The 24,355-nt window shown below is 39.3% G+C and overlaps 3 protein-coding genes across 3 annotated transcripts; all 3 read left to right on the plus strand.

The window, feature by feature from the left end:
- Window positions 1-317: 317 nt before the first annotated feature.
- Window positions 318-1,409, plus strand: agtr1b (angiotensin II receptor, type 1b). The gene has a single exon (XM_053342617.1). The coding sequence runs from the start codon at window positions 318-320 to the stop codon at window positions 1,407-1,409; it is 1,092 nt and encodes a 363-aa protein (XP_053198592.1).
- Window positions 1,410-2,631: 1,222 nt separating this feature from the next.
- Window positions 2,632-7,987, plus strand: cpb1 (carboxypeptidase B1 (tissue)). The gene is made up of 11 exons (XM_053342618.1): window positions 2,632-2,696; window positions 3,368-3,443; window positions 3,724-3,848; window positions 4,063-4,162; window positions 4,251-4,349; window positions 4,473-4,577; window positions 4,670-4,780; window positions 4,893-4,983; window positions 5,440-5,642; window positions 7,347-7,431; window positions 7,729-7,987. The coding sequence occupies exons 1-11, from the start codon at window positions 2,632-2,634 to the stop codon at window positions 7,914-7,916; spliced, it is 1,248 nt and encodes a 415-aa protein (XP_053198593.1). The 3' UTR covers window positions 7,917-7,987.
- Window positions 7,988-9,732: 1,745 nt separating this feature from the next.
- On the plus strand, window positions 9,733-23,898 carry LOC128382622 (glycogenin-1-like). Its single transcript, XM_053342620.1, has 7 exons — window positions 9,733-9,862; window positions 11,761-11,896; window positions 12,024-12,198; window positions 12,291-12,453; window positions 19,623-19,749; window positions 21,594-21,810; window positions 22,945-23,898. Exons 1-7 carry the CDS (start codon window positions 9,856-9,858, stop codon window positions 23,104-23,106), a joined length of 987 nt encoding a protein of 328 aa, XP_053198595.1. The 5' UTR covers window positions 9,733-9,855; the 3' UTR covers window positions 23,107-23,898.
- The last annotated feature ends 457 nt before the right edge of the window (window positions 23,899-24,355 follow it).

Here is a 24,355-nt window from a genome sequence, read left to right on the forward strand (position 1 = left end):
AATAACATACATCTGTTTTTCATGGCAGCTTATTTTACAGAAATAACACAAAGCATCAGGATGGCTTTAATGTGCAGGTCTTTAATGAGCTGGTGTAGGGTGAGCACTTTCATGGGTGCTCGTGTGGATTAGCGTTTATGGGCCATGCCAGTGGTAATGATGGCTTTTCCCGTAGACTGCCTGTGACATTTTTGTTGTGTTTCTTTTATAGGACTCGCTGAGGCCCTCGCCCAAGGCCTGTATCAATCACCACAGACGCACCCTGCCGACAGGGCCCCCTGTTTAAAAGTCCCAGGATCTGGCACTAAAAAGGGAAAATGCAGAATATAACGGCAGGAGCAACAGAAGGGATAGCTCTGACATGCGGCATGTCTGGAAGCCATGAATTCATCTTCACCCTGGTACCCATCGTCTACGGCTGTATATTTGTCATCGGCATTGTCGGAAACAGTATGGTGGTTGCTGTCATCTACAGCTACATGAAGCTCAAGACGGTGGCCAACATTTTTGTGCTGAATCTTGCTGTTTCTGACCTCACCTTCCTCATCACTCTGCCCATGTGGGCTACCTTCACCGCCACAGGCTATCACTGGCCCTTTGGAGGATTCCTCTGCAAGGCCAGTGCAGGGCTGGTCATTTTTAACCTCTACACCAGCATCTTCTTCCTCACAGCACTCAGCATTGACCGTTACCTGGCCATTGCCCACGCAGTGCGATCACGCAGGTTCCGCACTGTGGTGTATGCACGAATCACCTGTGTATTGATTTGGCTTTTTGCTTTCCTGCTTAGTGTGCCCACAGCATTAACCAGAGATGTCCACAACATCACAAATTTGAATACTACAGTGTGTGCCATTCTGCACCCAAACATTGAAAATGCCAAGAGGCTGAAAGAGCTCCTGTTGGCCATCAGCTTGATGAAAAGCCTGCTTGGTTTCCTGGTGCCTTTCATCATCATCATCACATGTTACTGCCTCATCGGACGGGCCTTGGTGGGGGCGAGACATATTCAGAAAAGCTCTCGTTCAAGGGATGATGAGGTGCTTCGCATGCTCGCAGCAGCTGTCCTGGCCTTCTTCCTGTGCTGGGTGCCCCATCAGGTGTTCCACTTTATGCAGGTGCTCACCCAGTTGACTCTGGTGGAGAACTGTGCCATCTTGGAAATAATTGACACTGCCATACCCTTCACCATCTGCATTGCCTACTTCAACAGCTGTGTTAACCCTATTGTGTATGGCTTTGTGGGCAACAACTTCCGCAAAAACTTACTGCGCTTGTTGCGATGCTCATCAGGTGGAGCCCCCAGGGCTCACCCAAGTATCAGTTCCAAAATGAGCTCCTTCTCCTTCCGTGCCACTGAGACACTGAGCCTTACAGCCAAAAGTAAGGCCTCCTCTGACATTAAGTGAAAAAATAAGAAAGAGGGTACAAGTTCACACTTCTCACTTTTTGGTTAGTGGTTAAGGGGCCAAGGAAGGAGACATTCCATGCGTTTAAAACCCCAACTGTATTACCAAGCACTGAACCATGCAGATTGGCTGTAATGTTGTATTCATGTCCCTCTATACCTTGTAAAATGCTTATCTGCAGAATAATTATTCATGAATCATCATGTCATGCTTGTCACATCCATGCTGGCAAATGTTTGTCTCCAAGCCCATGAAATTAATGTCAGTGTCACTATATGAAAAATATAAAAATCCAGTAATATTAGAGTGCTGGCCTGCTAGAAGAGACTATAGATAATTACAGATCACTTATCCCATTATTTATATATTATATGCTTGCACTGCAGGATTTTGTTGCCATTGTGCCTTAAGGATACAGTGCAGTAATATATTGTCCAGTGATAACCATTTTGTGGGCTCAGCAGGTCGTTCACCGTTTGGAACAGTGATCAAGTGCTCAGTAAAGATGCCAGAGCCAAAGCCAAAAAAAAATCATAAGCAACCCATTCATGCTCTGCCAGCAGCTATACATGAAACAATTAGAAATGTGTAGCAAAAATGTGATGTTAACTTATAGCAGCTAATAACTTAATTGTCTATGATAACTAGTACCAATATGCTGTGTATGGTATTGTCAACGTATGTGCTCCTTGTGAAAATGTATAATAAGTGTTTGAATAAGTCTGGGAGGCACAGGTTGTATAAATAAGAGTGCAACACCAACACTCCAGGTAGGGTGATTATCGTCAATATCTGTGGTGGTTGTCTTTGTGGTATTTAAACATGTTGATAGATTTTTTTTTACTCTCTATGTGTACAGCTTGTGAATATATGAAATATGAATAAAATGGAAACAAATGTACACTCATCAGTTGTGTGCCTTTTTAATTACCTTTGTATTTCATATCATCAGAGATTAAGTAACTAATCTCTCTATGAGGAATCAAAATCAAGTGACCTTGACTCAACATGTTCCAAGAACAGATATGACCTCTAGCATGTATTAATCATTGACTATGTATCATGTTCCTCCACGTAACTGCTAAAATTAACAGGTGCACAGTACAAGATGTTTTAGGCAGGATGTATGACATGTTGCCACATCATAGATTGGGATTGGTGGATGGCCGGTGGGTCAGGGGTTATAAGTGCTGTCCACAGGGAAATCAGCCCCACTGCTAACATGAAGGTCCTCCTGCTTTTCGGATTGGTGGCTTTTGCCTTGGCTGACAGCACTCGCTTCGAGGGGTAAATTTCTAATCCTTGTAAAGGGAAAATATTAAATTATTATCACTTAAAAACTTTATGATTATAAATACTCTGACTTATAACCTGCTTGTATTGTATTATAGTGCTGTGTTTAGCCAATGTTAACTAGTGAGGCAAGTGAGAAGGGAATAGGCCAGCATTCTGGTTCAATTTATTTAGGCTCCCATCAATTGAAAGTAAGTGCAGTTTGTGTTTAGATCCAGGTCCTTTTCAACTTTTGTCCTCAGTAGAGATGAGATGGTCTCAAACACCTTTAATGAGGACTTTACCTTTGGAGAGATACCGCAACAACATTGTAGACTAGAGCTCATACCTGTTATCCATAACTCCTGGGATGCCTCATTTAAATAACTGACCACAGTTGCTTTATGCTGATGCAGTTTAACTTATAAGAACTGTTGAGACAAGTTTTTTAAGAGGTGGACTTTAATACGTATAAAACCACCCAATCATTTATATTATCAAGTAGGAATGATACAGCAAGTATAAAGATTTAAATAATGTGAATCTAAGATACATATGGCTACTGTTGCCTTTTCTCTATTTTCCTGACCTACAAATAAAGCATTCGTTATTGTTTGCTAAAAACAAATACTGCCCATTTGTGACTGGAAAATTGGGCTATTATTTACTCCTTTTTCTCTCACCAGAGAGAAAGTCTTCCGTCTGAAGCCTGTGCTTGATGAGCATGTGACCCTTATTAGGGATTTGGCTAAAAGCATTGAGGTACCTTCACACACCTTCACACTGTGCTATCCTCACTCACTTCAAGTGTTTAATTTGTGTGCTAATGCTGGAAATTAGACATACATTTTGGATCATTTTGATATTTCACTCAGTGCCGGTCCAGATGAGCAAATCACATCTAATTGCACATTTCTGACCTTAATGTTCCGATCAGACACGGTCTATATAAACATACAAGTAATGGCTGAAATGCTGTATTTGGACTTCTTTACCAAATGGCTCAACAATCTTAAGTGTTTGTGTTTGGCGCCATCTGCAGGTCGACTTCTGGAAACCCGAGACTGCTGAGCTGGTGACCATCGACATCGATGTGGACATCCGTGTGCCTGCTCTGTACCTGGATATGGTGAACACCATCCTGCAGCAAAGTGATATTGAGCACGAGTAGGTTACAAGATTAACAATAAACATATGTCTGATTTTCACTTTACTAGACTGGAAATATGAGTGTTTAATTAATGTCTCTTTCAATTTTATGAATCTCAGCCATAATTTCTTAATTACTGGTTAAGTAATCTGTACATTTCTTGTTGATATTACTTGTGTGAAAGATATACTTGTCTGCTCAGACAGCAAATGAACACATTCTCACCTTTAGGGTCCTCATCGAGGATCTTCAGGCTGCTGTTGATGGCCAGTCTGACAGCGGGCCTACTCCAAGAGCCCACAGCTACACCAATTATAACAGCTGGGACAAAGTAAGGGGAAAAAAGTAATCTGAGTCAAAAATCTGTACTTCAGTTGGACCATTAGTTCCTATTCTTATTGTACTTCTTCTGATTTTAGGTCTATTCCTGGATTAACTCCATTGCCACCTCCAACAGTCTGATCAGCAAGCAGGTGATTGGAAACACCTACGAGGGACGCCCCATGACTGTCCTTAAGGTATCCCATAATACAGCATCTAAATATTAATATTGGTGTCAGATGAAGAAGGTTGGATGTATTTATAGCTCATTGTTTAATATCATTTAACAAACACTGAATCATTCTCTGTAACAAACACAGCTCGGCAAGAGGTCTGACTCCACCAAGCCCGCTATCTTCCTGGATTGTGGTATCCATGCTAGAGAGTGGATCTCTCCTGCTTTCTGCCAGTGGTTTGTCAAGGAGGTAAGGAAAACAAACAAAAGGGAATAACATGTATTAAGAAAGAGGCTTTTATAGATTAAAACACTGAAACTCAATTTCCCAATCTTTCTCAGGCTCTGTCCACCTATGGCAGCGATTCTCAGATGACCAGCCTTCTCAATGAGATGGACGTCTTTGTTCTGCCTGTTTTCAACATCGATGGTTATGACTTCACCCACAAGAGTGTATGCTACAATTTGAAGTCAAGTTTATAGTCTAACTTTGGGAAGACTGTGCTTAATATTATTTGTTAAATGCATGTCTGACATGTTTATTTTCTCCACTTGGGGACTAAAGAACAGGATGTGGAGGAAAACTCGCTCCAGGAAGTCTGGATCCAGCTGCATTGGAGCTGATCCCAACAGGAACTTCAATGCTGGCTGGTGCTGTAAGTGTAACATATAGACTGTTCTGTCTTTAAGGGACATTTGATTTAGTATTTCACTTTGGTAAAGTTGGAGGACTTGTGAGAAACAGACTGAACCAAGAACGGTGAAAATCTATACAGCAGAGGCCCAAATAGCCTGACATTTAGTACATAATTGGATCCCACTTCAGATCCTACATTTCCCATAATACAACGTGGTGCCTGGTAACTGTCCATATCTTTCAAACTCCACACCTCCAGTTTGTAACACAGTCACATATTTATGGGTTATGATAACCCTAATGACATCACTATGACATCAGAGTTATTTCAGGGTTCTTTTCTCACAATTGTTTTCATGGTATATATTCCTCATAATAAGTAAACTGTAAGTAAACAATGCATTTGAAGAAAAATATACGTAATATATATATAATATGTATCACTGCTGTTTCCACACTTTGATTGTCATTACAGCTATGGGAGCTTCCAACAACCCCTGCAGCGACACCTTCTGTGGGTACTCTCCAGAGTCTGAGATTGAGGTGAAGAATGTTGCTGATTTTATCCGCAGGAACAAGTCCGTCATCAAGGCCTACCTCACCATCCACTCCTACTCCCAGCTGCTGCTGTTCCCCTACTCCTACACCTATGAGCTGGCTGCAGACCACAGTGAGCTGGTCAGTCACCATCACCTGCTATCAATGACATATTGCACACACAAATGAATCAGGGCAAATGATGCATTATTGCCTAGCCAGTCTCAATGAGTAGATAATTATCCATCATAGCAGTACAGTATGCATTGCTGTGGTGTGGCAACTGTATACCTCACTGTAACAATATCATTACGTTGACTGCATCAGACATAGGTCTGTTGAAGTTAAGACCAATTAAACTCTTATCAATGGTAAAAACTTCTATCAAAAACATTTAAAAATAACTCTATCTAGTCTAGTCTAATTTGCTGAAATGGCTTTAAAATATATTATATCTTAATGGAAATCATATTCATTAGTTGAATGCTGTACTTCATTTCACAATAGAGGAACAATGTACTTTTTAATGGGGAGCATTTCCAGTGAAATGTGCATCTCTTTTCAAACAATATTAACGAATCAAGATCTTAGAAGATATGGTAGAAGCTGATTTTACTTTCTCCTAACGTGTTTCCAAAGCTTAAGCAAGAACTCAACCTAGTCCCATTATGACTCTTATCTAAAAGCCACGCTTAGCTGCTGCAGATCATTTACTCCTTGCTCATATGCCTCATTCTCATGGCTCTTTTACCTCTCACTGGGGTGTCCGAGGGTTGTGCAGTTAACACTCACACCCCTGCTCCAGCTCTCACACTAACCGAGGCAGATCACACGTCCCTGCCTCTCTATTACTCACTTGTAATTTAAGCTCTCTTCTGACACTCTGCAGAACAAAAGAACTCCAGGGATCTGTCATAACTCATCTGTCCATTCAGAAATATAATTTCCTGTTTGTGCATTTCTCTAGGGGTTTTCATATCCTGTTGGAATTAACTGAACCTTTTTACTGTTTGCTGCAATATCAGTAAAAATGTTTTGTTTTAACAAGTGCAATGGATGGTGGAATAGGGCAGGGCTGAAAACATATATTTACTATTTGTATGATCATCCTTATTTCATCATTGTTTGGTGTAGTATTTTACCTTGCAGTTTTCAGACTTTCACTTTCAAGATATAACTTTTGAAAGAATTAATAACAGTCTTTCATTTGCAAGTCAAAAGTTGAATACATAGGCAAGCTTATGCTCACCAACCTTAGGTATTACATCAACATTTTTTTTTTAATTGTTTTAGTAATTTTTTAAGCAAAACAGTTGCTGGTTGCAGCTTCTTAAATGTGAAGATTTAAAGCTTTCCATTGTCTGACATGATAGTAATCTGAATATCTTTGGATTTTGGACTATTGATCAGACATTTGAAGACATCACCACAAAATTGCAACATTTCATGGCATTTTCTTAAATTTTTATAGACAAAACAATGACTAATTGAGAAAATAATCTGCACATCAATCTATAATGTAAATATTTGTCACTTGCAGTCATAATACTAACATTACTAAGACAGTTCAATGATATTATGATTCCTCTATACTTGCTATACTTATGCTGCTGTTAAACAAGCTTTAGTATCTACCAATATCTTTATTGTCATTTGTGGCTACATTTGTGGTAGCTAATTTAATATGTGGATTATAGAAAATGAAATTAATTTATGAATGTTGTCTGAAAACACAGGCGCAGATAATATCCAAGTAATCAGTTATGTGAATGTACCTGTATATGTTGTGCCTGTCAAAAACATACTGATTGGTCCTTTAACACATGTTTCTTCTCTGTATTGTAGATGAAGGTTGCTGTGGGAGCTTCCAATGCTCTGCGTAGTCTGTATGGAACCAAGTACACCAGTGGACCCGGTGCTACTACCATCTGTAAGTACAGCACATATTGCAGCTGCATTCCTTCCTTTGGAGAAGCCTGATAGTCTATTTCACTCTTCTAATATTTTGCATTATGATTTTTCCTCACAATGCACAAACCTCTATTGAAAGATGTGACCTTTATAGACTACAAAAGGAGATGAGTTTCAGAGGCGGCTGCTATTTCTGGCAAACAAAGGATTTTGTTTTGGCCCTGAACCCAGTATTTGTCTGAAAATGCACCCAGAGTGTCCCAGGTCATCAGCATATCTCACTCAGAATAATCCCCCTCTCCTTATCTGCCCCCAGACCCTGCTGCTGGAGGCTCTGATGACTGGGCCTACGACCTGGGAGTGAAATATTCCTACACCTTCGAGTTGCGTGACACTGGTCGTTATGGCTTCCTGCTGCCCGAGTCTCAGATCAAGCCCACATGCGAGGAGACCATGCTGGCCGTCAAGTACATTGCCGCCTACGTGCAGAAGAACCTCTATTAAAGAGTGGAACTGCCAGGACCCCTGCCAACTGAGCTCCTCTGTACCAGCCCCCAGCCCCACCAACCTCTCAGCCATCTTCAGCCTGTATCCATGGATACGGGCACCACCCGCCATGTTTCCACGCTGTGCTTGACAGAATGTCAAGATGAGTGCAAACAATAAAATCAATGATCCATCCCCACATGCTGAATCAATGTTTTATGTGTATATGATAGTATACCTTTATCATTTGTATGGAAAACATATACAACAAAAGAATGATGTATTGTGAATAAAATAATGCAGACTTTAACTTTACAGCTCATTGCCAATAGGCCAGAAAACTTGTCTACTGCATTTCATGCAAATCATAAGAATTTATTGCCAAGAAAGAAAGAAAAATGCTACTGAATCACACAAACCATCCAGTGAATTCACTTGAAACTACTGACTGCTTCCAATCATAAAAAGTACAAAAGACAAAAGGATCCACTAATTTACTGTATCTGCCCCTTTGAACCCCAGTGATCCCTCTTACTCAGCTGGCACTGCTCCAACAGTGAAGGCTGGGCGGGTGGGACTTTCAGTCTTTAAGGATTTTAGTCCAGCAGCACACTACGTGACAGCCACAGCATACTCCTTGGCAGTGTCACTACTCCGTCAGGCATCTGCCTGAGGGTAGAAAATAATGCAGCCAAAGAAGCAGCAGGGAATTTCACCAGACTGGCAAACATCTCTAAATCAGTGAAGTAAATGTCAGCGATTGCTTTTATAACATTATGACAAAATAAATGTGGTGTTTGAAAGTTAATGTTTTCATCTCATCTAACTTTTTAATTTTTTGTACTAATGTTAAGTCAGAGCTTTTCAGTTTTCATATTTTCTAAAAGATATTATCATAGTCAAATAACTATGAAATATTTACCTATCCTTAAGGTGATGTGAAATTTAGTCACATCAAGTGGATACCTTTAAAAATAAGTCTTTTTAGAGCCAAATTCCCTATGTTATATGCTTTGACTGCAGCTCAACAGGGAAACACTGTCCAGGGTTACTTAGAAATAAATTATTTTGGAACATCCACCTAGTTTAACTAACTGTTGAAGTACATTTTTGAACAGAATGACGATTTTGTTCCCCATCACGTATGCACATTTGAAAGGGATCTTTTCATGACCATTATTAGCAGGAGTAATGATCACAGTGAACATGTTTCAGTGTTTGTCTGGGAACCTGACCATCCTTTTTAAGCATACTTGAAAAACTGTGAACCTACATACTGTGTGAATCTTTATCGTTGATTTATTGAGAGAAAGCCTCACAAAATGAACAAATTGTGTTGTGTAGGCTAATACAGTCAAAGAGGACCAGTGATTTCAGCTGCGTGCCCTTTCCATTGTCTTGCTGTGCAGCCTTTATTCCACAAGATGGCAACAAAACGCCAAATGCACACCAAGGAACATCTTGTTCCTATCTTCATCCTTGTTCATCTCTACATTGTCACCATAAGTAAAAATGACACCGGTCAGTCGAGGTTCATGACAGTTGTTTGAAAGGTCATGCCTGTTAGGGACATGCAAAATCATTTCGGACTCCAGATAAGTTTTGGATGTGTTTCCTTGAGATTAGTTACAAAAAAGCGACCACCGAAAACAAAGAATAAATCTAAAGAAACATGAACTTTACCTCCACATTTACACTGAATCCTTGAAATGGACTTGAATGTAGCTGAACTCTCTGAACCACTGGGTGTGTGTGTGTATGTGTGTGTGTGTGTGTGTGGGGAGGCTCATGTAGGGAGCAGGTGGGTGCTTGAAGACCGTCACATGACGCTGCGCCTCGCTACTGTCATACTGGTATAAATCCACCTCTGTATATTTAGTCAGTCCTTTTCTCCACGCAAAGCAGCCGTGTCTTCGAGTCCAGGCTACAAAGTAGCTTCGACTTCTGTTCTTCAGTCATGGCTGGTATGTAACCTTTTAACATTTTAAGTAACCCGATTCTGCGCAGCCGCTATCACTGAGACGCTACATACATGCTAGAAACGTGTTTTGTAAAGTTTTAAATGTTGACTTTAGGAAAAAATGACTGAAGCAGAAAGTTAGAACTAATGTGGCATTAAATGTCATTGCGTCATGATGTTTGTCGGTGACAGCCTTCCTTGAATCTCGGACTGTTTCTGACGTTGGTTTTGTAATGATTGATTGGCCGAAGCCTTTCGTGAGCAGAGACTTTTTCCAAGGCATATAATGTGTCAGAAATATGATTACCATATATGACAGATATAACACAATGTCCTTTTCATTTGACCACCAGTGGTCCACTGCTACAGCACGTGTCATTGAGAGGAAAACAAGGGGGGAAACATATAAATGCTGCAGAAGGGGATTCAAAACTTAGTTTTAAACAGTTTTCACAGTCACAGTGTGACAAATTCTAACAGCAAGGTTCATCATTTTACAGAGATCATTTTGAACCTCTTTTAGTGGCTTACCCTGGTCCCAGGACCTTAGTTTGGGCACCACTGTAAATGTATATTATCTTCCGTAAAATACCTGCACTTGTGGTAAAAATCTTACTGCAACTCCAACCCAGTGGAAAAGGTGCCTGTATTCTGAATTCGCCGATCATGAGCTGTGGTTGGACTAATTCCTTTCTTTATTAAGCTTTTTTATCATGTGTTTCTTGTTAACTTCATGTATAAATACTACAGCCCTGGTGTACCAATTGAAAAGGGGGCGTGAGGGGAAGGAGGTGTGGCACTAGCTGTGGGCAGGCCAGGCACTGACACAGAACAGCTTTTCCTGGCTACAGTGGCTGGCCCTAAATTAGAGAAATTTAAAGCTTGTTAACATTTTATACATTCTGCTGTTGTGCTGTCTTTGCTCATTATCAGTAGCACTGCAACAAGGGGGTACAGTATACGATCCAGTAGGGATTCATGTTGGCCTTCATGCCACAGTCACACAACCTTCCCAGCTGCCAAGGCTGATTTCGTCATCTCATTTTATATGTCCACTCACAGGCAAGTCATTGTTCGGAGACATGACTTGGCAGGTAGCTGACAGATTTTCCTCCCTGCTGTTAGAGGTGGTGGCAATAAAATTCACTCTAACGAGACATTTTAATCGGGTACTGGGTATTTAATGGGGTATTTTTCTTAAAACAAGTGTGAAATGTGCCACAGAGGCCAGAGCCTATCACTTGTGAAAATTCAGCTCACAGTGAAGTATTGGAAGTATTCAGTCTTAATTTTTTCGTGCAGAAAACCTAGTTGACAAAGATGTGACAGATTGTGAAGCATTTGCAGCACAGATAGAGTGGAGTTTAATGTCAGTAAGAAATGATCAAGCATCTAAAACAACAATGGTAAAATTCATGCTTCAGTGTCAAAGCAGTCAAATAACAAAGGCTTCTTTCAGACTCAGAAAATCAAATTTCTTGGTTGGAGCTCACTGTTTGGCACTCGCTGTGCTACTGGTGCTGTTCCACTTACTGTACATGTTGTACTTATGTCCTGAAATGCAGCAAGTTCAAAGGATGTTGCCAAAGTTTTTATTTCTGTGAAGGGAAGAAGATCAATAAGTGTATAGCAGCCAAAGTTAGACAATCTTTGAACACGACATACATGTCTAATTTGAGATAAATTTACCACATTGAAGGATTTATCAATTTATGGTCAAATGTTTGACTTTCCAGCACCATGGTTAAGAGTTTTAGCAAGATGGACAGTAAACACACCAGATTTGTTTTTTTTTAGAGGTACATACAGTCACATTACATCATCAAAAAAGCAACTGTTGTAATACGTTTAATAGTGTAAGAAGGTCCACTCTAACCCTGAATGTGTTTCTTTCCTCTACAGACCAGGCTTTTGTGACGTTGGCTACCAATGACAACTATGCTAAAGGAGCCATGGTTTTGGGCAAGTCCCTGCGCAACCACAACACATCCAAGAAGCTGGTTGCCCTCATCGGCCCGCAAGTGTCAGAGCCTTGCCAGTAAGAAACCTTATCTCCAACCAGTGGCACAACATTTCACAATCGCGCCCTGTAGCATTATGGTTGCATCGTGGTTTCCACCTTGATGGGTAATGGTGAATCACTGCATAGTTTTATGATCCATTAGGTCTGTGCTGAAGAGGATCTTTGATGAGGTGAGAGTGGTGGACGTGTTGGACAGTGGCGACACGGCACACCTGGCTATGATGAAGAGGCCCGACCTTGGTGTCACCTACACCAAACTCCACTGCTGGACCCTCACACATTACTCCAAGTGTGTTTTCATGGACGCAGACACACTGGTGAGACTTTACGAAAAGTTCAAGATATTTCTTGTTGTGCTCCAACCAAAGTTGTGTAAACATGTTTGTATTTATTTGCGTCTGCATCCTAGGTGCTTTCAAATATAGATGAGCTGTTTGACAGAGAAGAGTTGTCAGCTGCTCCCGACCCTGGCTGGCCCGACTGCTTCAACTCTGGTGTGTTTGTTTTTCGTCCCTCTGTGGAGACTTATGGCAAACTGCTTCAGTACTGTACAGAACACGGCAGCTTTGACGGTAAGCCAAGAGGGACATGCGTACCTTTTTCATATTAACTACTCTGTTTGATGCTGAGACAGTCAGCCAAAAGAAATGAATCACTCAAGTAATTTATGATGCTAAATGCTCACCATTCTCTATTTCCAGCTTTTCAAATGTGAGATTCACAGCTTTTCCACAGAATACACTTTTAACATTTCAATGCTAAATGCAGGGAAGAGGAAGGATTTAAAAGGTCTAGAGCTGCAAGTATTTCTGGTTAACCACTTGTTAAGTTTTGATGTCAGCAGTCTTTTTCAGTCAGTACTCAAACATTTAGGGTTTGACCTTCCTTGAGTAACATTGAGTTCTTGGTAACATGATGTTAAACCAGGCTTGTTTATCTTTTCCTGTAAGTAAGGCCTTTATCGAGCCCGGTGCCTGGAGACAAGGCTCTCCTGTCACAGACCATCTAGCTCTGCTGAGTTATTCTCAGGGGCTTGCTGGGGTGGGGTGGAGGTTAAATTTGAGAGGCCCTGTTATGCACAGAGCACCAGTTGACATTCAAAAACTCCCTTCGGTGAGGCGTACTGTAACTGAATTGTGGTTGTCATTTTGGCTCCATATCAGGTTTACTGAACAGCTCTTCTCAAATCATCAGCTGAAAAGATCACTGGTCAAGACCTATGGGGTTCTGTGGTTCTCATATACTGCAGATTTTACCACCTTTGCTTTCCAGAAAAAGTTACAGCTGGCTGAGTCATCACTCAACACTTGATTCACCTATTGCCATTTCTTAAAGAAACATTCTAAAAGTATCCTGTAAATATTTTATCATGACAGAAAGAGTCATTCATAGTCTGCTTTATGTCCTTTTTTAAACACTTGTTTAAGGATACAACTAGGTCACCTGAGTTGAGCTTCACATACATTTTGATATGCACTTACTAGCAAATGTAACCTGAACCTGGGACTTGAAAACTTTTTACACAAACAATTATGTAATATAATATTATATAATATGTTGATGTATCACACATATATTAATAGGTTACCACTTGTTCTCCTCTCTGACAGTGTCCTACTCCTGTCAACCTTGATTTTAACTGCAGTTAAATAAGGCAAACAAATCACAAAAAGTATTTTCTAATTTGAGATTATAAACATGTGAGGTTATGTTTTTGAAATGGAAATCAATGAACACTTAACATAAAGAAATATTTTTGAAAAGTAGTCAAGATAGGTACAGAAAGTGACATTTTAGGGTTGAAAAATAAACTTGTTAGTTCTCTTTGGTGGAAGTGTGCAATTCAGACACAGTTTGTTTGTCTCCAAAATGACCTCAAACATATCTTGACTTAAATTGTATTTCTTTACTGCAATTTCTAGTTACTCATCCGCCAGCATAAATTATGACATATCTGTATTTTGACAAAATAATCATAATTTAAGATCCTAACTTTTTGCCGTCCTATCAACTGCATCTCATGGTCTTGACCAGATCTGATCTGTTATCACAGGATGACAAATGAGCCAACTCCATTCACAGATGAAGCTGTTTATAGATTCTCCAAAAGCTGATTTTATAAAATAATTATTCCCAAGATCAGGAATAAATATTCACATTCATGTCTATGTTATGCTAAAATCAGTGACGAAAATTATACCATTCAACCTCCAATTAAAATCCTAGTTTTCTCTGGGTGGTGTGACCTCAAAGAATGACAGTAAACAAAGCAAACAGTTGTGGAATAAACAAAACAGGAAGTATGTTACAGTAGGGCTTTGGCTTGTCCTTGTTAGTGGATATTAACTGATACTTTGAAAGAAACTTCGCCAGACAGAATTCAATGGAAAAACCAATTAGTGTGCTTAATAGTGGCCAATGCTTTCAAATGCCGACTCATTCTAGCAGCCATAAGTGGTTGTTGGCAGAAATCTTGCCTGTCTGCCATCACAATTACAACCACAGACAAAAGACGGTATTGTCTTAATTTTTGCAGGAAAGGATTCTCATTGTAAGTTCAAATAATTGGTCATATGATTTATATTTTTACACTTAATATTTAAATGTAATGCCTGAGTCTGTCTGCCTGACGGCATGCTAATGGGTAAAGCTGTCTTATTTATAGCCATGGAGGGTCTTTTCATGTTCACTGGGGTATGAGTTGAAGTTGCTTTGACCTTTAGCATTTCTGTTCCACTCTAGTATGGAGAATACATCATGTACACATGCAGCCCTTTGCCTCTCTGCACATGATGGATCATATTTAAAAAAAATAAATAAATAAATAAAAAAATCTAGGAAAAGACAACAAGTGGTGGTGGAACCCAGAAGGCTGTATTTCTGCATCTGTGGTTCCAGTACCATTTGCTGCCAAGACAAACTGGCAGAGTTAGATGCACATTCTTGCTGAGCTCTGTTCATCCCTTCAAAATGAAGATACCCGGCCCCATATTAAGTTTTGAAATCCCCAGTGGAGGTTGTGAGTTCAGACAAACAGCAGCTATGTGTGTTATTTTAAACTGTACAGTCTGTGGTTTGTGGCTGACAGTTCTGTTCTACATGTTAAAGTTAAATACCAACAATGTCTCATTTTGTGTCAGTCCAGTGACTTAATAAATGGTTAGTAGGTGAGGCAATTCCACATGAATAGTCAATGAGCTTGTGTCAGAACTTAGTGTTCTGGTGGTTTTGAATCAGGTGGTCAGTTGCAAAGTTTATGATGTTACAGAGATGACATGGCTCAATTCAGATCTAGTGAAACACTTATAGTGTAACTGTCGACCTAGTTCACATCAAATGTTTCCCTGCACCCCAAACTGTCTGCTAAGTTCTGTGTTTATGTAAGCCACCGCCATGACAAGGGCTGCCCCAGTTCTAAATTAGCCAAACTGAGCAAGGATGAGTGGCTGTCCAGCCCTCCAGTTGGGCCTCGGGATCCTGAACTCATGTGCAAGTTTAAAAACGAATGCTAACCCAGAGGCCAATGCTATTTCAAGTAACCAGCTCAGAGAAAAGATTTTAAATACTTGTCTAGCTGTATTATTTAAAGTTGAGTAGTCTAATAGGACTCTGCTTAGTCATTACCAGAGTGTCAGTGCCAATACCCAGATAATGTAATCTTTTGATACCTTACTTTGAAAATATAATTTTTTATAGCGAATCTAACTAATTTTTTTTTTGGTACTTGATACTATGATACATTTTGTCAATAACCAAAAGAAGATATTTGATGTCAAGCCTTTGTCATGAACATATAATACAGTGCATTGCATTCATTGTCAAATCATCTTAAACCCATAGTATGACCAAATTTAAAATGTAAGGAATTGTAGAAGCTGATCCAAAATCAGAAGGAGCTCTAACAGTAACTGTCTTGGATGCACTCACACAGGTGTTTTCACTTAAGGCCGATTAGCCTGTGTGGGTGTGTGCAGACTGGAATCTGCCTGAGGAATATTTTGTTTATTATATAAAAATGCTTTATGAAGTCAGGTCATATCAAAATAAAACATTTCATTGGACTTGAATTTTGAATTTGAGTGATGAGGATTAATGCCGCACTTATTAGTTTTTCTGATGGATCAAATGTACCCAGCTCTACAGGACATTTTAGCTTTCATCAAATTGTTTTTGTTTTTCCGCCATTCCGCAATTGTTCTGTTCTGAATCACTCTCAGCACTGTCATCAGATGCATTAGGCAGCTGTTTTCAGCAAAAAACATGTCTGATAAAGCCTCTTTATGCTACATGCCTAGCACCAAACAGCAGATGGGCACGGTTTGTAACTACCTTGTGTGTTGGATAAGACCAAAAACATGCTTATAAAAACATTTGCCATATCAACATTAATTGGTGATGACATGACATTGTTGTTCGTTTTAGAAGGTGGACCTATCCAGTTACCTTTCCGTTAACCCTGCTAAATGTATGCATATGTTTATTTTTACAATATTGGCTGAATTTATTGTGAATAATATTGTACAACAATAACATATGATTACAAGTTACTCATCAGGATAGGGAAACTCACCACTTTAACTCTTCTCCTGCCAACTCTGCTACCTGGCCAATCGAGGTTTTTAAATGTAAAAGGTGGAGGGGTTAAACACCAACTAAGATCACAACCAAACAGACAAGCAAGACCATTTCTGCTTCCACCTCGGCATCCATCTCAACATCGGAGGCAACGCCGAGGTAAACATGCAGGGATTAGATACCAGCTACAATCCAAGGCCAAGGGATCTTCTCTGCCAAGGATCCTGCTAGCTAATCTACAGGCTTTGAATAATAAGCTGGACAACCTCCATGCCTGCATCCGTTTTCAGTGGGATATGAGTAACTGAAATGTCCTTTGTTTCACTGAAACGTGGCTAAATCCTGGAATACCGGACAGCGTAATTCAACCAGGTGATTCTTTTTCTTTATACGAATCTGACAGAACTGAGGAGTCTGGCAAAAAAAAGGAGCAGGCATGTGGTTTATGGTGAATAAGGACTGGTATGACAGTGGCAATATTAAAATGCTATCCCATTCCTGCTCACCTGATTGGGAGTTATTGTCAATCAAATACAAACCACAATTTGTACCAACGGAATTGACTTGCTCCTTCCTTTGTCAAGTGGTGATGCATCTCTAGCAAGAGAGCTAAATGATTTTTATGCTTGGTTTCAGGCACCTTTCACACCCATCATCCTTTCTGATTATGACATCAGGAGGCCTTTTCAAGCGTGTGATCACCAAGAATGCAACAGAACCACATGGTATCAGTAGGTGGGCCCTCAAACTTTATGCTGATGCACTAGGGCTAGTGTTCACAAGGATATTCAGCCTGTCCCTGGCTCAGCCTGTCATACTAACATGCTTCTACAAGTTCACCATCATTCCTGTGCCCAAGGAAACGAGACCAGCCTGCCTGAATGACACAGCGCCCACTGGCAGTCACTTCTGTAGTAATGAAGTGTTTTGAATGGCTGGTCAAGGATTGCATCTGCTCCTCACTACCCAGTGCACTGGACCCACTACACCTCCCAACTGATCAATGGAAGATGCCATATACACATCCTCCACACCACCCTTTCTCACTGGGACAAGAAAGGGTAATATGTGAGATTGTTTTTAATTGACCTCAGGTCAGTGTTTATTATAGTTCCTTCCAGATTTGTCATAAAGCTCAAGGACCTGGGATTAAACACTTTACAATGCATTGGGATCCTTGACATGCTGATGGGCAGACCCCAGGTGGTGAGGGTAGGCAGGGCTGCGCTTTAACCCACTGCTTAAAGCGTTGTTCATATATGAATGTGTAGCCACTGTCAACTCCAACACCATCATCAAGTTTGCTGATGGCACAACTTAGGCAGGTCTCCAATGCTTTATGAAATTCTGGGTATCCTCTCAAATAATCAGGAACTGCTACTCCTGCACCGTTAACAGTGTTCTGACGGATAACATCATTGCCTTGTACGAAAAAGGGCACCGAACAGGACCACAAGGTCCTGAAACCCTGTAACAAGGCTTTGCACCCGTTTTTAATGAACAACTTACAGGAACTGGCTGGATTACATTTTATTGTGATTGTACCTTTTTTATATGATCACATTTGACAAAAAAACTTGATTGATTGTATTTACAGCTTGTTCTGTTGGCCCCAAGTGGCCAAAAAACATAAAATAATGCTGCTTTCACTGACTCTGGGTAAATTAGTGACATGAAGGATGGTAGTAGTTGCCATAAAACACTAACTGACAACACCCCTGGCTGTTGACAACACAACATTCAAATTATGAATGCCTCCTCGGCATTGGATGAGTATAGACATTGCTATTGTTAGCTGTGTTGCCAATATCTCATTTAGCATCACAAGCACTGTGATAACAGTAATAGTTACAAGTTCCTTCAACATTTGAATTCACTCTGGGGGGTTTTTTAATTAAAAATAAATTAATTAGTGGTTTTCACTAAGAGTTTAGATAATTCAACATTGCGTTGGTGTAGAAGTTAAAAGACAGCATAATGTGTGGTCTTGCATTCAATATGCGCTTCTTGGCCCTAGACCAGAATTGAATAATTTAGCTTCATTGATGACATATCACAATATGAAGGAGGTAATACACAATAGAGCACTCACACTAGCACAGCTATCTATTAACAGGCTATGGGTACTGCAGCTTCCTGTTTGAAATTGAGTATTAGTGTGGTCAGTGAACCATCAGCGGGCAATCAATCATTGTGAAATATCAGTCAAATAAATCCTCAACATTGTGGAGATTAGCCAAGCTTTCCTATAGGCCTATATATATATATATATATACCCGTGGGCGTTGCCGCAAGACACCGATCTTTGATATTTTGCCATCAGTGGAGAGAAGGGTGTCAGCAGTAATGTATATGACACACATAGTCTATACATCATGTGCACCGGATAGCTTTATTGTGATCACAGTAGCTGCACAGAAGGTTAAAGGGACATGTATCACTTACTATGATATGCTTTTAGCAGTTGAGGCAAACCACCAATGCTTTCTAGGACATCAGATGATTTTAAAAAAGCAACTCAAGAAGGGATCAAAAGAAGGAAATCTAGCTCTATCTCTAACATCTTGTCTTTTCAGGGAATTGCTTAGTAATGTAGACCAATGTAAGGTGCCAGGTGTGCAGATCATTTGACTTCACTCTCACTTAGCTTCACTGAAAGAGGAAAAGCTATCTAGTTATACACTAAACCTGTCCAAGTATTCCACAAGCTGCATTGCGTAAGGTAAGTTGGCTCTGAGGCCACCATGTGCAATTGAGGAAATGTTCTTTCTCTTCTTGATGAGTACCACCCATTAACAAAAGGTTGTTTTTTAAACGGGGGTTGAATGTATTTATGAAGTGGCGGTCTTGAAATGCTGCTTATGGGTTTTTTAGAGAGGCTTAAGAATCATCTTAGGCACCATATCTGATTGAGCCAAACAAATAAAACAGGTGGTGTAATGTGCATATGGATCTACACTGTAAGTCAACTCTAGCAAAACTAAAGAAAAAATCTGAGATGGAAAAAGTTGTTTGTAAAAGTATTGAGAGATTATTTGCTGAAAGTGGTTTCACAGAATTGAATCACATCTGATGGACTTTTCTGAAACTGCAGATTCATAGAGAATTACTCTTAATCATTAGGAGTATTGATTTGTTTTTTAAAATGTCTTCTTCTGTGTTGCAGGAGGAGACCAAGGTGTTTTGAATGGCTTCTTCGGGGACTGGGCAACAGCTGACATATCAAAACACCTCCCTTTCATCTACAACCTCAGCAGCATAGCCATCTACACGTACCTTCCAGCATTCAAGCAGTAAGTGTTAGTCTACTGATGAGGTCATGTTTCTAAAAAAAAAAAAAAAAAAGAAGCAGCATTTTACACAGTAGTTAGAGGTGTGACTTTGAACATATCTTGATGTGTTTCTACTGTTTTTAAGCTACTATATCCTTCAAAAAACAGTTGTACTACAGCAGAGAGTTTGTCAATGTGACTGAAATCTGTAGCCTGTAAAGTCAAGGTGTAAGCAGATACGCTATCACATGAATGTGTAGTCACACGGTGATATGACATCAGGTTACGAGGGAGACGAGCAGGAAGATTCCAGGGGCTCTGCCGTAGCGTCCCCCAGCAGGCCTGAGCTCTGGGTTGGATTTCCACCCTGAGCTCCCAACAGCTGATACCAAATCCCAAAATAGGGCAGTTTATTTAAAGACCTTTTATGTTTGCCACCAGGGCTGGTCATTGTGTACTCTGTCTTAAGCCCCCCTGTCCCCCTCCCACTTTTATTGCATCAGAACCTGTCTCCTGATAGAAAGAAACCTCATCAACAAAGTCTTAGGTTTGGCATTTCTTGGCAACCAAATCAGGATGGCATGGATGATGAACATGTATTTACTTGTTGACAGTTGTCAGCAATAGTACTTGTGAGTCTGACTTAGACAAGAAAACAAATCCCACAGGACCAGATTCAGGTTTATTTGTGTGAGCATGTGGTTTGCCGGTACTAAAAAGAAATCAATATGGAGTTGGCAGCATTTCTAGTAGAAACATCTTTTTTAAGCAATGCAGAACAATACAAAAACACAAAGTACAGCCTCATATCAACACTTCTATTTACATCCATTGAGCCAGTGTGTTTGTTTTTATAAAACTGCTGATTTTGATAGATGATAGATAATTTTCAAAATTAATCTCACATTTTTTAATGTTCTTGTGAGACAGCAGATCTTATCTAAAACTCTGATTGAAATGACTTGTATAAACATGTACTACTTTTTTTTGAATGCAAAAGCTTTTCTTTTTTAATTGTATTCTAGCAATGAGAATACATTTTGATATTAGGGTGTGGTTCATGATAAACATCTACTTCTACTTGCCAGCAACATGTAAGCACAAACTTTCTGCTCTCCTCACCCTTGTTATGTCACATTTTGTTTAATACAGCTGATAACACAATACAGGTTTGTCAAACTTTTTTTTGTGGTTTCAAACACAGAGCACCTGCAGGTTCTTAAAAGTATTAAAATAGGCTTAAATCTAAAATGTAATTCTTAGTTTGTTTACAAAGGTCATCATTTTTCCTTGTCCCTTCCATAGGCTTAAATAAATACTGCAACATCATATATGATAGTTATTATTTGCCAGCAACATGTAGGCACAAACTTTCTGTTCTCCTCGCCCTTGTTATGTCACATTTTGTTTAATACAGATGATTACACAATACAGGTTTTTCAAACTTTTTTTCTGGTTTCAAACACAGAGCACCTGCAGGTTCTTAAAAGTAGTAAAATAGCCTTAAATCTAAAATGTAAAACATTTTTTCTTGTCCCTTCATAGGCTTAAATAAATACTGTAACATCATATATGATTGTTATTTTGTGCATATTATTACAATTTACTCTGTTTGGTGTGACTTGGATGTTATGACAGTACAGGTATTGTTTATGTAGTGTGCACAAGCTCTGACGCAAATCAGTCTTTTGATGGGGGGAAAAAACCCAAAATGTTTTGCAAGCTAATGTAATAGATAACATTCACAGTATATTTCCTCCAGCAAATTATATAACCTGGAACTACAATTTTAAAGGAGGCAAATTATTTCAGTTTTTTATTTAGGTTTAAGTTCTTAACTACATTTACTTTGTTTCTCATTTCAGATATGGTGGCAATGCCAAGGTGGTCCATTTCCTAGGGAAGACCAAGCCATGGAGTTGCACATTTGACGCCAAATCCAAACAGGTTGTAGGGAGTGTGCATGAGGCCACCACACACCCCAGCTTCCTTCTGGATTGGTGGATTCTGTACTCGGGCACCGTGGTGCCCATGCTGCAGGAGCAATATGGAAACAAACCTTTCCACTCTGGAGTTGTTGAGGTGAACCAACATCACATTTGTTTGGCAGGACCAGTAGTCCTGTATTTACACATTTACACATGCAGTCAAAACAGTCAAATTGTGTAAAAAAAAATAATAAAAATCCTGGATTTACCTTTTTATAATATCACTTTCATATGGCTGGCTAGCAAGAAAGTCAACAGATTTATTGATGGATTAACATGCAGTCAATATACAATCTTAAAAAAAATCACTGGTAATCAGAATGACTGCTTTAAGATTTCTGTTGTCACAATTATTTGAGATCTTTACAAATTTTTAAACAATCACAAGTGACCTATTTGTTGACTATGGTGTCCTGGTTATCTCACTCTGTTTAAAAAGAAAACCATTCTCGAGTTGATTTTAACACTTTCATTGTGAATGCAGGAAAGTATGCTTGGAAATAAGGTAAGGTAAGGTATCTCTATTGATCCCCCTAGGGAGAAATTCAAAATTGACTCAGCAGTCGCCTCCTAATGGTGAAAGTGATAAAGAATAAATAAAAAATAAAATAAAATACAATCTCTGTGTAAAATAATCAGCAATTATATAAATCTGCAATATACATAAATTCCTGATACTATATACAAGTGTGCAATGTTCCTGTTACATAAGTGTTTTCTTTTGTTATACTTTAAATTATACTTTACATCTTTTTATTTTGATTCCCTTTTGCTCTGGATGATTTAGCCCATTTCCAACAGTCTTCCTATTGAACCGATAAAGTTCCAGCAAAGTGAGCAAAGTGACAAGATCATTTTTGAGAGTGGAGGAAAGGTATGGTAAAAAAAGGCTTTGGTTTCCCGCCATAACAGTCAACTGTTTGTTGGCTCTTTGTTTAATGCTAATGCTAATCTCAATCTAAAATTACACCAGAGCTTTTGCGTGTGTCTCCTGCAGCCATTAATTTGGAAAGGCTACGTATGGCAAGTTCAACGCTTTCAAAAACAATTGAGTGCATTCTGTTTGTATCTCTTGTCATTCATTAATACTAATACTAATAATACTTAAAACTCTCTCTCTCTCTCTCTCTCTCTCTCTCTCTCTCTCTCTTTCTCTCTTTCTCTCTTTCTCTCTCTCTCTCTTTCTCTCTTTCTCTTTCTTTTGTGCTTTACAAAAATGTTTTTTTAGCATGAGGAGAGCAACTCTTCACACACACATGCAGTCCAATCCCAGCAGTTCCAGATCTCCTCAGAAGAAAGGAAGCAGAAATGGGAGCAAGGTCAGGCAGACTACATGGGAATGGACTCATTTGACAATATCAAGCGAAAGCTTGACAATTTCCTCAAATGAATAAGGAATGTGGCAGGATATCAGAAGAGCATTTGCAGTTCAACAAACAGTCACCACAGGTCTTTCGAGAAAATACTGTAAAACAGGTTGCATTTTTTCCTTCCTATAAATTTTTCTGAACCAGAAATGAGTTGAATCTCTCCCTTCACCAGCACTACCCCCTCCACACTCCAAAGATGGCAATGTTATAATGTGAGGTGAAAGGTTAAATACTATATATTATCTATGCAAGTCTGTCATTACTACACTGTGAGGAAGGTCAAGCAAGATTTTAAAACATAAATTCATTTGCATTAAACACTTTGTTATTGTTCATGTTCATAATGCTCTTTTTGGAAAGATGAGATGGCAACAAGAGTTGAACTGGGTCTTTATATCTGTGTGACTAAGGTTTGCACAGTTCTTACATGTACATTCTTCATTTTTCCTTTAATTTTTTTTTTTTACTATGCAGTCATCTAGTATTCTTCTGAGCTTTAATGTTTTCATTTCTCAGAAGTTAATATCTCTTACTTTTGAATTGAAACAGCCTCTACTACATAGATGGAAAAACATGTTTACAGCACTTCTGAAGGCCACCTAGTATGGTCATGGAGCCATATGTATACTGAACACTAAACCCTATGTGCCTTTAGTGTCACTACTGCTCTCTCTACTGCTGTCATCCTATCTGTTCTTGACTAGCGCCTTTTCTGTAGATTAGGTTTTTACTTTGCTGGCGTTTTACTTGACCAGGATGTTGGCTGTACAACAAAAAACTTGCATCTGGAAACATTAAAAATACTGAATTGGCTCAGTTGTTCTTTTGTTTTGTTTTTCTGTGATACCACTGGATAATGTCTTTTTAAGTTATATCTGTGTGTAATATTTGGCAACAGTAACTTGGAACTATTTTACATGTTAACACTAGAACTTTGTCATATTAAAGTTTGTGTAGATGAAGTGACATCAAATAGAAAACCAATCCCTTTGGCTACAGTGTGCCTATTGTGAAATAGTCCATGTCAGGTGGGATCAAAAACACTACTAGCAACATATTTTAGTCATAATTTAAAAATCTGACTTAAAGCATATACTAAATGCATTGTAAAAGATAACTAACATTATAAGTGCCTCTGATTAAGCCTCCTATTTAATTTCTAAGCACATTTTTTCTATCAGTAAAAAATATCTTCCAGAGAGTATAGGCGAAGCAAGAGGTTTCACTGTCACTCTTTCCTGATTCGCTTCCGTTCCCTTGACAGCCAGA

This window comes from Scomber japonicus, chromosome 21 (assembly GCF_027409825.1).
Source record: "Scomber japonicus isolate fScoJap1 chromosome 21, fScoJap1.pri, whole genome shotgun sequence".
NCBI classification, from domain to species: domain Eukaryota; kingdom Metazoa; phylum Chordata; class Actinopteri; order Scombriformes; family Scombridae; genus Scomber; species Scomber japonicus.